The sequence below is a fragment of the Heliangelus exortis genome, chromosome 16 (assembly GCF_036169615.1).
Source record: "Heliangelus exortis chromosome 16, bHelExo1.hap1, whole genome shotgun sequence".
Lineage (NCBI taxonomy): Eukaryota > Metazoa > Chordata > Aves > Apodiformes > Trochilidae > Heliangelus > Heliangelus exortis.
In genome coordinates, this window is record NC_092437.1 from 8510943 (window position 1) to 8528813 (window position 17871).

General features: G+C 42.1%; 1 protein-coding gene and 1 long non-coding RNA gene across 5 annotated transcripts in view; one reads left to right on the top strand and one right to left on the bottom strand.

Annotated features, from left to right (window-relative positions):
* Positions 1-17871, top strand: part of NFATC2 (nuclear factor of activated T cells 2) — a 94347-nt gene that overhangs the window by 70271 nt on the left and 6205 nt on the right. Inside the window, exon 10 of one of the 3 annotated variants that reach the window (XM_071760010.1) lies at positions 13675-13762. The exons of the other annotated variants lie outside the window; for them this stretch is intronic. Within the exon in view, the coding sequence (XP_071616111.1) occupies positions 13675-13718 (44 nt within the window). The 3' untranslated portion in view covers positions 13719-13762. The remainder of the gene's footprint in view (positions 1-13674; positions 13763-17871) is intronic. 3 annotated transcript variants of the gene reach the window in all.
* LOC139803674 (uncharacterized) overlaps positions 12188-17871 on the bottom strand; it is a 112790-nt gene continuing 107106 nt past the window's right edge. For both annotated transcript variants that reach the window (XR_011729106.1, XR_011729107.1), the window contains 3 exons: positions 16893-16952; positions 16174-16389; positions 12188-13038 (listed from right to left, as the gene is read on the bottom strand). This is a non-coding gene — a long non-coding RNA (uncharacterized lncRNA). The remainder of the gene's footprint in view (positions 13039-16173; positions 16390-16892; positions 16953-17871) is intronic.

Below are 17871 nucleotides of genomic sequence, written 5' to 3' on the forward strand. Positions count from 1 at the left end.
GTAGCTGTGCCAGCAGGTCAAAAATAGGAGAAAACCAGCAAATGCTTGAAGACCATAAAGCTATCTTTCAATATATTAGCTCCTATTTTGAATTTTTCAATAAATGTGCACACTTTTTCTCATTTTGTAGCATAACTTTTTTTAAGTTTACCAAGAAGAAATCAGAAGAAGGTTAAAAGCCAACCTAAAATGAGTCATCACTCCAAGTCCTCATGCTTCAGTTTTGCAAGCACAGAAATTTGGGCATAGATCCAGCTGTAAATTTCACAGATGGATCCTCTCTCTAAAAGAGCTATGCACAAACCCCTAAATCCAAGTACTCCCAACATTGCAAATATTATTATTCTCCAGTTTAAGAGCACTTCTACTAGAAATACTGCAATCTATTCAGCAATTAAAATTCTGATCTCTCTGTATTCACATGATTAGTGATCTCATAATAATGACTTTGAAAACTTGGTTTCTATACCTGACTTAGGTATAAAAGAGTTAAATCTTCAGCTACTGTTAACTAGAATAAAAACACTGGGATCAAAGGATTCAACAGTGATGCCCATGTGAATCAGCAAAGCAACACTAATTCACTTGGTGAGAAACTGGTTTAATACTCTCCATCTTTGTGCAGGTTCTCCTAATCCACACAGTTCCTATTTTAATCAAGCCATGTCCTTTTTTTGGTTTTTAATTTGGAAACTTGGCACTCCAAAACACAGGCTAAATTCTGCCCTCAGCTGAACAAACACAATTTCTTTAGAATTAAATCGTTGTTGAACTAGATTGAGTGAGAAGGTCTTAGTGACTTCTGGACACTGGAGTGAGTGATAGGTTTGCATCTGAGGGACAGTTTTTCCTCATGGATAATTGTCAGGTGTGGAAGTAAAGGTCAAAGCAGACTGTGCTTTGCTTCTGCCCAGCTGTGTGCATTTGGTCATCCCTTGACCCGTGGGTGGTGGGAGGGTGCTGGCAGTGTGGCAGTTGTGTGTCAGACCTGTTTGTGCACTGAAGCAGTTGCTCTGCATGACCAGAAAACCTTGAGGCTTTGAAGAAATAGCTGGGTGATATCACAGCAAAGTGACAGCGTAGTTTAGTTGGTTTTCAGTGCTTATGTGTTGACTTGCTGTGCCTTTGTGCAAGGAGTCCAAATCTTTGCTTTTAATGTTCAGAAAATAATTTGGGGGAGGGCTAAAGCATCAGTAAATTAGAGGAGTGTGAGTTTGCAATAATTCCTTCTGATCATCTCTGCCAGGGGAGTCTAGTCAAAGATTCCCAAATTGTGGTGTGGTTGGTTTCTTAATGATGAATGACTTCATCATCTGTGAATGAATTGAGTCAAATGTAGGACAAATAGTGAGGCACATGAATGAATCTTATGACATTTGCAATGTCTCAATCGATGGTGGTTTATTTAGGTGGTTTCTAAGTTTCTTTGGAAAGAATGATAATTACTAAATGAAGGGGGGCATTTTAGAAGTATGGGGTCAATGGTGAAAGTACTGTGGCAGTTAAACCTCCCTGGGTTAACTATCTGTCATTATGAGCAACACAGCATAAGTTATTTTGTCAGACCTCAGTTCCAGGAGACTCAGTAACCACAAGGTCAGAGGGAGATGAATGATGTACCAGATATTGCATTCTCTTTATGGTCAGATACCTCCCAGAGTTTGTGCTGGGTCCTCACCAGCCTGCTTTGGGGTTTGTGTTTCTTACCAGGAGGCAGCAGGGCTCTTTTCCAAAAGTGTTTGTGAAGGTCTCAGCTTTGAAAGGCACCTGCCCTCAGAGGCTCTGTGTCTGTGTGGTTGGGGTACATCCAGCCAGCTCAGCCTTAGGGGCTTAGGGGCACTGCTGGGGCACACAGGACCCCTGCTTTCATTACATTTCACAGGTCTGCCAAAGCCAATTAAAAGTAAGGCTCAGCATTTCTGTAAGTGAATGGTCATCAGCCTAGGAAGCTGTCCTTAGGACTTGGGCAAGTCTCTCAGTCCAGCTCACTGGATATGAACTAATTATAATTTTGGTAAAAAAAAAAAAAAATGTTTGCAAAGGTTGGAGCCTTTGCAAAGGACCAGAACTGAGGCAAATCAGAGGAGGACTTTTAGAAACTGTATATTTTAATTGCATACATTAATTAATTAATTAATTGTGTTTTGTGGGTCTTTTTTTCCTTAAGAATAATTTTTTCTTGTCTGGTTTCTTCTCCACACACATGCATTTGCTCTGAATGGGATACTCTTTTCTTCCTTGGAACACATCAGATACTGATTTCCAGCAGACAAACCCTGGGGTGAGATTTTCAGCCAGGGAGGGTGGGTGACATGAGAGCAATTCTTTACGTCCTTGAATCTATGATTTCAGATATGTTTCCTTTTAAAAAAATATACCATTTATTTTAACACATATCCTTCTTTAATATAAATTTTATCAGCCACTAGTAGAACAGAAAACACACAAAATTAACATTGCATCTGTTTTAGAAATTAATATCTTTGGAGCTTTATTTTATATGTGATGATGTTTCATAGGTCTTCCCATCTTAAAAACTAGTGCAAGTTTTAGATCAAGGTTAACACTTCCCAAAAATTCAGGCTTTTCTGATGCTGATCTTCATTTAGATGTAGCATTATGTGCTTTTTCTGTTATGCAGAAGAATATCTCTGCTTTCCAAAAACCACTGTTGAGTGCGAGAGTCTCTGCAGAAAAGCTGGAAGAAACCTCTCCACGTGTGACATTCCAGTGCAGCTCTCATTCCTGGGGAGCATGCCCCAGCCACACAAATAACCTAGGCCAATAATCACAGTTGGAGTGTAGTATTTACAAGCATTTCAACAGAGTGTGGTCCTTGTACCAAGACGTTCATTTCCTCTCCTGTATGCAGTGAGAGATGCACGCAGCTGATGGATGGCTTAGTACAGGGAGCTCGGGTTGCTGCATACAGCCAGGCTGTGCTGAGGCCAGCTCAGCTTGGGAGGATCAGAGGCTGAGGACTGAGAGAGTGATGAGCCAAGGGCACCCTGTCCCCCCTCCTCTGCAGCAGAGTGACGCCCATCACGCAGTGTGCACAGACCAAAACCTCTCGAGGATTTTTCTTTTCAAGGTGTATGCTGCATTCAGCTGACAGGCAGATGCAGTAGTCATCTGGGGACTCCCTGACTGTGGCACCTAGACAAAAATGCTTTAGCAGGCAAGTAAGTGAGGAAATTAATTTTCTTGTCTTTAGAAAACAGTGTGCACCATCACGCCTGGATAGGTTGAATTTGTTATGATAGCAAAATAAGTTCTATGGAAACCATTGTGAACCCTGGAGTGAGGCTGCCCAGGAGAGTTGGGGAAAGCCTCTTTTGTTTGTTGTGCTTGGCATCGTTTTCCTCTGGATGAAGATGCTTTAATTTTGTGGGGAGACCCAAGAGAGCATTCCTCTTTTTCCATACCAGAAAGCCTTCCAAGCTGGCATAAACGTCCCCTCTTTCCAGCTGCTCCCTTCCAAACACACTGTGCCTCCTAAAGATAGCCTTTACAGTGGCTGGGGCTGGTGGAAAACATGAAGCCTGCATGGATTAGCACAGGAATTCATTTGGGCTGACGAATTGGGTTTCCCTCTATAAACAGCAGTAGTGTTTTTCATCTTCTGGACAGCACTGCAAACTTCACTCCTCTTGCTCCCTGCCCCGCCTCTGCCGTGCTGTGCAGTGCCTGCATCCAGGCCAGCCCTGGTGAAAGACACACCAAGGTTTGCTTATGGGGGGATGGAAAACAGCACATGTTCAGGGAGGTGTTTTCAACTATCTCCCTTCTCAGACAGGTTTTTTCCAACCCTTTAAAGAGGTGGTAGGGTCATTATGGTTTTTTTCAGTTTATTTTTCTTTCCAGGTAAAAGGGAAATTAGAGTAATCCCTTCTTTACTGGTCTAGTGACCTTATAGCCAGCTCACATTAGATATTTTTTTTCTTTCATTAACCTCAGCTACTTTGTGGTTATCATCTGCTGGAGTTAGGGTTTCTCTAAAGATGAATTTATCTACCTGAGGCTTTTTTTTTCCCTGAGGCTTTGGGCAGGCAGAGGCTTTATGTTGCAGGAGCATGGCCCTGCAGTGTCACTGCCTCTGGGGACAGTCCTATAGCTGCTGGGAAAGCACCCATCTGCATGTCACTGAGAGCCTCTGCTGCAGCAACTACACTTTTCTATCACTTATACTTTCTTTTATAGCTTACTTGGTAAATATAATCATCAGGGGTTATTAATCACCCAATGTTGTTTCCATGATTACTTGGGAGGGAGAGGTATGTAAGGACCAGTTATGTGATCAGCTGCATTTTGTGGTGGTTTGTGTTTATCTGACTATTCAGTAATGGATGGTTTTGTGCTTGTCACTGATTGACTGAGACTGGAATTAGAGTTAGGTGGCTAAAAATGTGGGACTTGGGATTCAGCTGTCAAGTGGAAGAATTATTTAACTAATAAAACCTTGTCCCTTAACTTTGTTTAATCACCATGTTTTTGCACATATAACCCACCCCCATTGTTGGAAATCAGTCTCAGCAAGCCCCCACCTCCTCATAACCTGCTGAAATCCCTCCTGCCCTTTCAAGGCACTCTGGATCCATCCGTTCTGTGGCTCCAGCAGAGGTGTCTGCTCTGGGGTAGGGCAAAAGATGAGGGAATTATTGTGGCTGAAAGAGAGAGCAGGCAACTGAACCAGGCATGTGAGAAGCATTATGGAAGGAAAGGGTACATTACCCTCATTCGTGGATTCATGGATAACCTTCTCTGGTTCTGAATCATGGTCCTTTTTTTTTTTTTCCCCTCAGATAACATAGATTATACTTATGACAATATGGGATTTTAAAAAACAAAAACTCTACAAAAAGGCAAAAAACCTTAAAGTGGCTAGCACCGCCTTAGTGTTTTTGAAGTTTTATCACTTTACAGTATGTTTATTATGCTGCAGTTTGAGGCTTGAGCATTGCCATGCTTTCAGAAGAAGCAGAAGCTGAGGTCAGGATGCTGTTGGCTGTAACTAAAATATTTTCTCTGCCACGTCAGTTGATAGTTACTTATTTGTGCAGTTCCTGATCACCACACTCTCATCCGGTGTGGTTGCAGTGGAGTAGAGCACTGTTCCCATTAGAGTGACGAGAAGGCTGCTCCCAGGACCCAAGGGGAGCCCCAGGGTGCTCCCAGGAGAGAAGGTGCTGGCCAGGACATGTGCTTTCATGTACAGTTGCTTTAAAGCATGCTCCCTGTTTGCCAAGGGCTTTGCAGCTGGAGCATCAGCCACACTTGAACCACATGAGGAAAACAAAGCCCAGCAGATTTCCAAAATACTAACAGCTGGATGCAGATGACATTTCTGAATCAAGGAAAAAAAAAAAAAAAAAAAAAAGCAGCCCAAACCAAGCATGTTGCCTTTTGTCCCCCATGCAGCAGCATGGTCAGGCTGAGCACCTTGCACAACTGGGTGAAGAAGAAATGCAACTGGGGGATGTTTCTGGGGCACCTGGCACAGGTAATGAGAAGGGGGAGGGTGCTTGCTGGAAATGGTTACCATCTTGAACCATAAAAATTGCCTCTGGCTTTGTGGCCAAAAGTCTTCAGCCCTCTCCATCCTGATCATCCTTCAGATGTCATCTGGGGTCAGCAGTGACCAAACCAGTTCTGGAGATCCTGCTGACTGTTGTTATTTGCAGTGGTGATTTCCAGACCAACTATAAACTGTGCTATTATTTTTAGTGTTGATTACAGTGATGTTAGGGGCACCCCCTGAGAGAAAAGCCCCATTTATGTGACCCATGACACAGCCAGGGTAGAGTGTGCTCCCACCCTCTCTGCTGAAGGGCCCTGCATGGATATTGGCTGCTGGCTTGGCTGTGAGATCTGCCTGACAAGGCTCTCCCAAGGTCACGAGTCACTGCCAGCACAAAATGGGGGAGTTTTCACTTCTATAATAGTCCTTCTACCCTCTCCCAGCACCCACAATGAGCCTGCTCTGAAGTCACCATGGCCTAGCCACCCACTTAAACCTGAATGCATTTTAACTTCTTGGCTCACCAGTATGTTACTTTCTTTTTTAAGTCTCTTGATGTGACATTTTTGTAGTACCTGGAATATTCCCACCCCTCTGCCAGGCACCTGCTTGTTCTGCTGCTGCCGGGTGCAGCAATGCCGTGGCCACTGAGTAATTCCAGCCTTGTTTGAAGTGTTGCACCCACACTCACTGCCAGGCAGTCCTGCAGTGCTGGGGATGCTGCCTGGGATGGGCTCTGCAGCACATGCTACAGCCCACAGCCAATTCTCTGAGCTTCAGGACTTCCAGAACTTCCAGAACCCCCACTTCTGTCATAGGCCATCCTAGCTTGGTGTTCCCCAACACTTGTTCCATTTTTGTCAGGGAGATGTTGGGTACCATCTGAGCCAGATTCTGCAGGGTGGTGCATTCTTGACTCTGTGTGGGTTTGATTTTTTAAGGAGTGGATAGATGTCTAATCCACAGTGATTGAGTCAGCTACCAAAATACCTTTAAAAATCTGGTCTTACAGAAGACATCCAGTGGCTTCATATGTTTCATTATGCTGTGTGTGTTAGCTGGGGCATTTCATTCATGTTGGCAGTCATTCTCCTTCTGAGACTGTTCAGAAAGAGTTATGGTGATCTTGGCCTTCAGCTTTGCTGCTACTGTGTTTTCCAGCTGTCTGTGGCTGGTTCCCCAACTGCAGGACAAACAGTATTCCCATTCAATCTGTGTTGCTAGCTGAGGGGACAGCCTGCCAATTGCTTCTGAGTGTGTTCTGTAGTCAGATGAGATCATAGTAAACGTAAGCAAATTTTATCTTTATTTTAGGCAAGAGAATGTTTCATCACAATGAGATTCCAAAGCCTTCATTGTTTGGCTGGAATTTGCCCAGGAAATGTAGCAATGGGTGCTTAAATGCAACGTAATAGGTTCAGTATGAGTTAGAAATGTAGAGCTGTTGAGCTGGCTGTGCAAACCCCTGTGTAACGGAGAATGTTGTCATAGAGCTGATGAGAACTTGGGAGTGATTAGGATGGTCTTGCTAGGTACTTGCAGTGTCTTGCAGCAGGCCCCTGAGATGCTGCAATAAGTGTGGTATTTCACCTTCTGCTCTCAGACCTCACAGCTGGAAAATTTGGGATGGTTCATCATTAACTCCCAGAAAGAATTCCTTAGGGCAGTCTCTTTGGGTGGTTGTTCCTACATCTTGATCTGGAACTGGGATGGGAGGTCTGCAAATAATTGAGGGCTAATTTTTAAACAAATGTAGGTTATTGCTATTGTGGCGAGGTTGGGAATTGCCCAACCTCAGTAGTGCTGGCTGTACTTCAGCTGAAGACAGTCACCTCAACAGCTATGGGGCATCAGGGAGTTTGCTTTATTACTGGTAATTTATATCACCCCCTTTTCTTTTCATGTGGAGATCAAAAGGTTTCTCATTTGTGCCCTTCCCTCAAAGTTTGAAATCTTTGGATGATGCATGTATCTTTTTCTTACTCTCTCAAGCCATCTATTGACAGGTGTTGGTGGCCTTGAGGTGAAATGCCAAGTCAGTTACAGGATCTGTTCCCCATGGTCTTTTGCACTCCATTTTCTAGTTATAGATGTCCTTTATAATTAGTTCTCTCTGCTCATAATGGTCTCTGAATTATACATATACTCTACTATTATGTAGTCTTTTTATTATTACATTATTTTATATTTTAAACCCCTGCACAGATGAGAACTCCAATCTGGCAGATGCTGTGTTGGCTCTGAAGTTAAAAAGGCAGTTCCTGCCTCAAAGGACTTAAAGTGCAGAATAAAAGCAAATAGATGGATGTGAGCAGACACACAGTATCTTATATGTGGCACCTCCTTGACATCGTTAGATGTGAACACTGTGTCAGTAACCACTCAAATATTTAATGGCCTGGATTTCTTCCAGCTGATTCGGGACTCATAACTGTAGCCCCAAAGTTGGGTGCTCAGCTGTCCCGGACTCTGATTGCTAAGACCCCTCAGACATTTGTAGTGGTGCTGATCCCTTCCTGTTGCCTGCAGGAGCAGATCCTGATACCAGGGCTCCTGCCACAGCATTTGCCATTCCAAGCCTAACGCAAAGCAGGGAAGGATCTGGCCAAAAACATGGATTTGCTGAAGGATGTGGAGTTGTGATAAAGAAATAATCTGTGTGCAAAAGTGATTTCATGTGTTCTGCGCTCAGCGTTTTCGCTATGAACGGTGCACCTACTGCCCATAATCCTCTTGAAAATAAGGCACATAAGAAACATATGCCTTCTTTGTGCTCTCTGTTCCCAAGTTGTGTGTGAAAGCAGAGTAATTGCAAGCAGAAGGCCATTTGTATGCCTGTTCCAGGGGAGTGCTTGGTTTCTCTGGCAAAATTGTTCTTAGGCCACTTGTATCTTCCCTTTGGGACAGGGATTTTCTGCTGGCTCTTTTTGCATGAGGACCAGGCTCAATATTCCGTTCAGACATGTTCAGAGGGAAACCCAGTTTGCTGGAGAGGCCTGAGTTCTGCAAGAACCCACAAGCCCTTCAGCGGGGACGCGTGCGAAGTTAAGACACAGCAGAAGATAAGATGCCAGAGAATCAGAGCCAGTAAATATTTTTGTGGATTAATAGACGTAAGCGCCAGTGCTCAAGGGAAGAAAATATATTACATTATTGACTGTTCATCCCCTGCAAAACTGCCTAACGGGAACGATAATATGGTTTGTTTCCCCTTAATTAAATATTTGTTAAATGGTTTGTTTCCCCTCAGTTCAATATTTGTTCTGCTAGTTCTGTTTTGTGACAGAAATGAAGGAAGCAGCAGTATTGCCTATTCTTGTTACTTTCAGCTAATGCTGAGTGTGCTGTAACTGTTCTTCGGTTCCTCCCCCCCCCAATTATTTCCTGTAAAATAATAGCTTTCTCCCATCCATTCTCTTTTTTCTCTCTATTTTTGAAACACTTCTCTGGATGACTCATATCACCTCTTAGTAAATACATTAAGTCTAGGAGAATGATGAAGTTGCAAGGTGACATGTGGATAAATAGTGCTATCTCTTGTGTGCTTTTCCTGACAGCAGTTACTATTTTAGAGGCATTGTGGTATTTATTACCAGTTTCATTAGCTTTTAAACCATGAGGTGCAAGCTACTGTAGGAAAAAAATCAGCACCAACCTCCTTTGGTTTTGCTGTTTTTAATCTAAAAGAAGTATGTCTTCATACCAAATGGCACTGCTGCTCTCAGCAGTTAAGTAGCAAATTCATAAGGTCCAAACCACGCACATGAAAATAGATATGAGCACAGTTCACCCTTGTGCTCTGTAGCAGCTGCAGCTGAGTTAGATCAAGAGTTAGGAGTGAAAAAATCGTGTTTCTTAAGCTGTAGTGTCAGCCTAGTATTTCTTTATTGGTTTATCCAGTTAATGTGGTTTAAGAAAATGAACTCCATCCCCTTCTCGTATAAATTTTTGTGTATTTATTTATTATATGCATATTCTACTTGAAATATTTGGTCTCGGTTCATGTTAACTAAAACTAAATACAAACTTCATTTTTTCTCAGTAAGTTGCTAACTCTCAACAAGAGAGAGCCAACTGCATGACTCAAACAAACATGTGTCCCTTCCCTTACAATTTCAGCCAAAACTATCTGGCATCAGAGTACTGCAGATTGAAAGTCATATCTAAATATATGTGAGCAGAAAGAAAGTCAGTTAAAAAAAGACTTTGTTATGGAAAGCTACTACAAACCAAATCCATGGTGGCCTGGAGTTCCTCATCACGCCCAGGCTGATCTAGTTTTCCAGTTCCAAGGTACACTTCCCAAAGTGGCTGCTGACACTCGTAGAACTGCACAAAGCTATTGCATCTTTTTGCAGTCCCTTTATGCCTTTTGTGTGATGACAACGGATTTAAAAGGTTTCCCTCATAAATAAACAGGGTATTTATCATAGTAAATTCAATTAATACAAGGGCTTTTCTTTCATATTCACGTAGTTCTTGGCAATTTCAGCATTAGTATTCAGAGCCAGTCAAGTAATCAGTGAGTAAGATAGTGCCTGGCACTGGGTGCCACCCTGAGCACCCCTATGGTTCAGTTTCAGTATGTGTAGTGCTCTGGACTGGGCAGAAAGGGGTTCTGAAAATGAGAATTAAGGAAACACCCCAGTATGATGGGGTGCCTCTTCCCCTTGTGACTAAGATGCAAATCCTCTAATTTAAGGGTTTTTACACCAGTGTAACAGACTCTGTAGATGAGCCCCAGGGGCTCTCCATGTGATGTGCTGAATACCAAAATGCAGTAAGCAATCAGGAAATCCCACTCTGGAGCAAAAATTGCTCTCTTGCTCTTCCAGTCAACAACCCAGGATGAGAAAGCTCACGTGTGTGTGTCACTGTCACACAACCCCAATTTCCTGGTTAATGGAGAAGTTGCCTAGAAAACTTAACTCATCGATTCCTGATAGATTCAAACCTGGATCAAATGGATTAAATTACAGAAAGCACCAGGAAGGGCACCTGCTCAGCCTTAGAATTCTGCCATTCAGTTGACTTTAGGGCATTTGGCACCTGTTTCTCTAGGAGATTGTGTCATTTGTATGCAATATAATTCTCCCTTTTACTATTTGCACTTCAGATTTCAGTCCTCTTGCTATAGGGCCTAAATAAACTGCTCTTCTAGGAAATTAAATAACCAGTTAACACCCAGTTCTTTTCTTGACTGATTAACTGTGTGAAAGTCCTCTGGCCATGGAAGTGTAATGATTTTTTTTACTAAACAATTACAGGTTCAGTTGCAACTTATTACTGATTTACAAGGTTGTAACAAGCTGAAGTGATGCATGGCAAATAGGACAGGCATCCAACAGCTCCATGTAGGGCAGGGAGTTAAGGGAGAGCAGCACAGGTTTCACAAATATTTTCCTACCCTTATAACTGGTCACTTGGCTTTGTGTCTCTGAGGAGAACGTGGCTGGAGGGAACTGCAGAGTAACAACTTCTGTCTGAGGATAATGCATGAATAGAGAAGAGCAAAGGGTTGTCTTGTCTGAAAGAAATTATTCAGCCTACCAACAGTCTGGGGATGACAACCCCAGACTTCCCACACAGTCAGTGGAGAGAGCATCTGTGCAGCTACTCACAAGTGGTCTCCCAAGACAAGGTGTGCCCAAAACTGAGGGATGTTCCTCAGTCTCCTGACTTCAGATGCTATACAGTAAAGTCAGAACAAGTGATTGTCTTGAAAATGCTCTCTGTACCTATGTTGCCTTAGTTTCCTAATAGAAATACAACAAAAAATTTAGAGGTATTTAGCACTCCAATATTGACTGACATTTATAGGTTTAAAGCTTTTAGGTTGTTAATTTAAATTGTTGTGTATTAGGTTTTTTAGGTGCCTAAGTGAGCTCAGCACCTCATGCTTTATGTAGCTGGACATGTAAACTATCAAAGCTCTTTGAAACATCACTGTAGGGACTTTGGAAAATTACTGCCCTCTACTACATCCACACAGTGTAGGCTCATTCTCTGCAGGTCATCATCACTTCAGGCTTTTGTCTGGTACCTTTGCAGGTATTATTTAGTTCCCTGAGTATGACCTGCACAGTCTTTCCACAGATTTCACACCAAACCTGTAAAAAACCTGGTCCTTCAGGGATACTTTGAGTTTGGCCAAGATGATAGGGCAAAGATGGTGGCAGAGCAGAGGTCCAAGCTCTGGAGTCCCACTGTCCAGTCTTCTGCTTTAACCACTCGGTCACACATTTTCCTGACAGTTTTAACATTGTTGTTTCGTAGTGGAAGGCTGTTGATCTTTTCTGGAAGGCCACTGACAGTAATGAAAGTACTCAGAAAATCCTTGCCATTTCTAGAGTAGTGTCAAAGACATATTTGCATTTGGAGTATTTCTTTCTTGCTAGTTCTGATGTACAGTGCATTCAGGACACTGATTTTGTTTTATTTTGATTTTTTAAGTAGAAATGCTGTCCTTGTTTTCTGCTCTTTTCTTTTAGGCACACCCAGCTTCCTGTTAAAGATTTTGGGTAGGATAATACCAGAGATTTAATTTTTTTAATACTGCACCTCACTCTGGAACTGTATTGAAATAAAAGGGGAGGATAGTTAATTCTCATGAGTGAAATCCAGATTCTCTGAATCACAAGAATTTTAGATACTGATTTCAGGACAGGCTTTGGCCAAAAAATATGCATTTTATTTAGATTCTGTTTTTCATTAGACATCTATATTACGATGTTAAGTTCATGGAAAGATGCCAATGGGTTTTGAGTCAATTGAAACTATTATAGCAAAAAAACACATCATGGGACTTGAATTGCCACTTAGTTTGACTTCAGTAACATCTTCCAAGAGTTTGCTTGATTAATGGAGATGACCTGATTGCTGCAGGGCTGGATGGCATTGAAGAGGTTTGTAGTTTACACAGATTACACAGATTATCAACAGGACAAGGAAGAAAAATTTCAGGGTGCAGTCTATTGGCATTATTTCAGTAAAGAGTAAAACCTTTTTTGACATATAATTCAAGTAAAGCTTTACAACTAAGATCTTCTTAGTAGTTACATGTCTCCGTTTTCCAGAAAGAATCCTTTCATTGCTGTTGATCTATAAAACAGCCCCTGGCCCCAATCCCCTCCCCTCTGTATTTTTCCCCAACACAGTTTGTTGGGTTTGAGCTGTTTATGCCTGATACACCTAAGTTTTTATTTACCAGTCAATTGGGTGCTCTTCATGCATCTGCAGAAGCTGATTTTCCAGGATGCAGAATATAAAACACGCTGTGTACTGAGTGGTAGGTTCTAGTGTACCATACGTGGCTTCACAATCTTAGGGAGCCAAGTAAAATATTTCTTTTCTATATATAGTCACTCAAAATCCAGCAGCAAAGAAACTTCTGAATCTTGCACTCCAAATTAACTTAGTTTTTAAGAAGCACTTTTTTCTCCTTAATATTGCGAATTTTTTTTTTACATTTCCAGTTTTGCAGAAGTACCAAGTGATTTCTTGATGAATTCAACAGAGATCTAAAAAGATAAGACAGAAGAAAATTTTAAATATTGCCATTTATGAGAAAAAAAATTCGCTTTATTTGTGTTTGAAGCAAAGAGTGCAACTCTTAAAATTTCTTTGCACATATATTCCCTGTTCTTTACAATTAAGGCAAAGTCTACTTTACACAGTCACAGTGGTTAGATCTCTTATTTAAAAGGGACTAATTTTGATCTGGCATAAATGTGTCATGTTTTATTTGGAGCACTAAGATGATCATATAACTGAATTTTGCAAAAGGCAGTGACTAGTCTTTGACCTGACTTACAAGACACATGGGCCTCCTGTGCCTCTGAAGTCTCAGATCAAATTATCAGCATTTTGCATGTGTTTTGTGATCAATTTTAGGAGTGTAATTTTTTGCCTACTTATTTTTAGATAATATCAGTTGAGAAAAGAGGGGGGAAAAAGTAAAATCTAGTGCTGGATCTGAGCAAACAGAAAGGTCAGCGGTTAAGTTCTGCCTTATGTATTGTATATGCTGAAATGTCCTTTTAATAAATTAATCCACAAAATGAAAGAGTAGCTTAAAACTGTAACATTTGGCCTTGCAACATAGGTCAAAAGTTACTTTTTTTTTTCTCAAAAATGGTTTTGCAAATCTTTTTCAGAGCTGATAGATACACACCTTAGCTGGATACAAAACATTATATGAAAAAGAATGACTGTGATCTTTGATCCAAGCAATCAAAAAGAAAGGTAATTAGTATTTTTCTGCCTTTTCTCCAGCTGTGTGTTTCTCTTAACCTTTATTTATTTATTTTTTCAATTAAAGATTCATGCCCCTTTTTATTTGGCTTAGAGGGTTTAAAAGTTTATTTAATTTCGTTTAAATTTTTTTCATCCATTTTCTTCTCCACTTGGGTACCACAAAGCCGGGAAGGGCAGGGAAGGAGAGATGGGGTTGTGCATGCTGGGCTAAAGCATCCTCTCATTCCCAGGCAGCAGCTAGAACCATTTTAGGAGCATGGTTTGCTTGGTCACATTTTAAAGGCACACTAAAAATTCAGGATTCAGCTTTCTTCCCAGGCCCTGTTATGTCATCAGTTTCCTCCTTGCGTGTCTTGTGTTGGCTTTGCATGGAAAACCTCTCCGGGCTGCGTCAGCCGAGCAAACCTGGAACGTGCAGGGAGCTGAGCTTTGCTGAGACCCTCACTCTTGCAGGCAGAACAAAACCCCTGCCACTGCCACGGGTGCAGTGATGTGACAGCATCAGCTTCTATTCCAGACAGATCCGTGGGGCAGTGCCAGCAAAGTTGCTCTCTGCTGTGTGTGCGAGCGTGTGCCCTTGTGTAGCTCATCACCCACACGGAGCCTGCAGGCTCAGTGCCAGCTGCAGCTGGAGACTGTTCCCTGCCTGGGGACTACTAGTTAGAGCTCAGACAACCCACTATCATCCCACAAGTGAATAGACTCCAGATTTCTATCTCAGAAGATGTGAATTAGAATCTTAAATGTCATGGAGCCCGAGAGACTGACTCTAACCCATGAAAGCTGAGGGATTAGGAAAGCACAGGCATTCTCATGTGATTTCAGCCATCCTCTCACATTCAGCTACCTTGGGGATCTCCAAGCACCAGGGCTGTTGTAATAGTTATAAAACAGCAGTATCTAACAGAGGATATGCTGAAGGCATAACTAGGCATTTCCTTGATCTAGATAGCTGATGTCAGATGTAATTTCAGTATTAAAAAAAAAAATTTAATCTTTTGTTATCTTCACATAAGTCCTTATGGCCCCATTTAATCAATTCTCTCTTGTTGAGTGGATCAATAGCAGAGTGCTCCAGAGCCACCATATGTCAGGCACCTTAAATAACAATGTTTTATTTATTAATCACATCATCTCCATTTCCTCTTGGCTAGAAATGAGCAAATAATGAGAACCAATACTCTAGATATATTTTAACCACGCTACCAAAAAAAAAAAGATAGCTGGAGTTCAGAATAGTGAGCTCAGCACATGATCTGAGCTTCCTCTGAAGTTCAGATACGTCTCAGTTTGTTCATTCTGTTCAGCCTACTGTTCAAACCCAAGTCACTGAGATTACACCTGGGTCTGGATCCGTATGCTCCTAAATCTAGATACATGATTTCACTAGACCCAGTCTGGAAGTGGCTTCAGGCTGGGTGAGAGATCCCAAGGTGGTGCCTTGGGATCCATATATATTCATTAGACTCAGGGGGCTTTTTATAGGTTACCACTTCTTGTGCTGGGATGGTCCTGGACTTGCATGTCCTTCCCTTAGACCTCCCAGACTACCTCTGCCCAGCCCAAACTGCACCTAATCTCCTTGCCATGTGGATTGAGGTGAAATTCAGGGGACTACAGGATGTTCAGGCCAACTGATAACAGGAAGCTCTCCTGTTTTTCAGATCCTCACAACAAAAATCCCATTTGCCACCCATGAGCTCACACAGAGTGTGCCCAAGCTCAGTCCTGCAGCCCACCTGTGGGGTTAATACTTCACACTGCTCTGCTGCAATCTTTTAGCACATTTCAGATTGTAGTCCCCCTGTAACCTCAGCCCACAAAACCCACTGCTGACCTCCCATGCAGCACACAGGAGGGAAAGTGAAGTTTTCAGCCTGAGTAAGCCCTTTACCACACCATCCAACCTGCCCGGTCCCTGCACTGGTCCGGCTCCAGGGCTGCTGGTGCTGCACCATCCGTTTCACTTTGCATAAAGATGGCTGGGAAACAAACCCAAAAAATGGATGCCTCAAAAGACTGCAGATTTAGTAACCTACATTTAATTAGCCCTTCACTTTTCACTTGTTCTTTAACCCTTCCTAGACAAAGATGACTCTTGGCTCTGATACTTGCCCAAGTGGTGTGTGATTCAGTGAACCTCATACACAGGATTTTTGTTACAGCAACTGCTGAAACAAACGTGTGGATAAAGAAATCAGCCTGCAGTCACAGCCCTCTTGTTTTTAGAAAGGAAATGACCCTGTAAGAGTGGGTGCCCACTTCTTTTACCTCACTGCTATTTTTAGCTGAGGCTGTGAAAAATTTCCATTGAAGACCTGCTCCTCTCATTTCCTGGGTAGAGCAAACAGGAAACTGAGCTGAAGGAGGTTTTTTGCTTGCAAGTGGACCAACCTCACCTCCCACTGGTTGCTTGCTTGCACTGCAGAGCAGCAGCATTCCAAATACTCCACACGTGTTTTATGAGCATTCAGCCAAAGGGTTGCTAGAAGCCAGCAGGTGATGGTGGCAGGTAGAAGGTTGGGCTGGAGGAGAGGACAGGAGTTCTGTTCTCAGCCAGGCTTTATTGCTCTCTCCAAGAATCATCAGTCTGGTTGAAATCACCCATTTCCTGGCTGGAATCAGAAAGAGGAATTAGAAAGAGCTAAACTCTGGGCTGTTAACAGTGGGATTTTTTTAGTACAGAGGAATGGAAACTACCTTGTGTGGCACAGGCTATGGGGCCTCTGCAGGAGCATTTACTGTACCAGGCTATGCAGAGGGCTGGCTCCCTGCTCCTGCTGTCCAGCACCTCTGCTCTGTGCAAATACTCAGTCCTTGAGCAGCACAGCTCACCACAGCAGGCATCCATACAGTAATAAGATGGAGTGTTGTGTAAAACACAAATTTGACTTCTCAGAGATAAATTCCATTTCATAAAGAGTGAAGGGAGCTTTCAAACTACTAGTTGTAACTACTAAAAATGAATATATATGTTGCCCTTCCAGAGACAGTAAGAGATTAGACACCATGTTTTTTTAATTGTTGGGAATTGGTGAAATAGTATGTTAATTATAATTTGTTCACAAACATTTGTTAGAAATGGGTGTAAGTGTGGGGGAGTCTCAGAGCTGCATACCTGAGGATTAACCAGTCTTGGGTGAGGGTCTTCTGTTTTGAATTAAGCCTTGTCTGAGCCCTGAAATACAGAGAGAAACCATTTAGATCTGGGGTCTGAAACCTTAGAAACTTTGGTCTTTTGGTTTTAAAGGAAAAATGTCAAAGTAGGTAAACAGTTTCTGTACTGTGGACTCCCTTGGTGACTACGGTGCCAAGGGGAGTTCTGGAGTTTTGCACCAGAATGCTCATGTTTTAGGTCTCCCTCTCTTAATGAAAGTACAGCCCAGAGAGAGAGAGTTGTTCCAGGAGGTATCAAAGGGTTCTTTAGGCAAGTAACCATGGCAGGCAGACAGGAGAGAATGGCTGTTGTGTATAACATGTAATATTGTTCTGATTTTTTTTTAAATAGAAAACAAGGGTCCTTAGTGTCTTAAGCTTTAATAACAAGCCTGTGCCAGCCTCATAGTGGTGCAAGGAAGTTTCCTTATACTACAATCTACAAACAAGTGGTAAAAAAAAAATTAAAGAGACTCTATAGCAAGATTTAAGAAAAAACAAACACCAACACAACAAAACACAAACAAGCCAGCACTTTTTCACCTGAATGGCAATCTCTGTATTTTCAGCACTGTCTACTACTACATGGCTTCCAAATCTGGCCTTTCTCTTTTCAAAATATTCTTATTTCAGCCTAGTGTAAATGTTAAAATGCTCAGATACTGATAGATTAAAGAGCAAAGAGGAAAAATGTTGTGTTCATATGGGATATAGCATGTAGTGGATATGTGGTACAACTTGACAGATGTGTTTTTATGATACTTGAAGCATGCTGAGCACAGTGTAAACCCCCTCTTTCCCTCTGGCCTTTCAAAAATATGTAGTCTGGGTAATTAGGTTAATAGATGTAAGTTTTGTTAAAATTATGTTATGCATACACAGGGAACATTTTCAGCTTAACAGCAAACCACCCAAGAATTGGTTTTACTTCTTGTAATTCT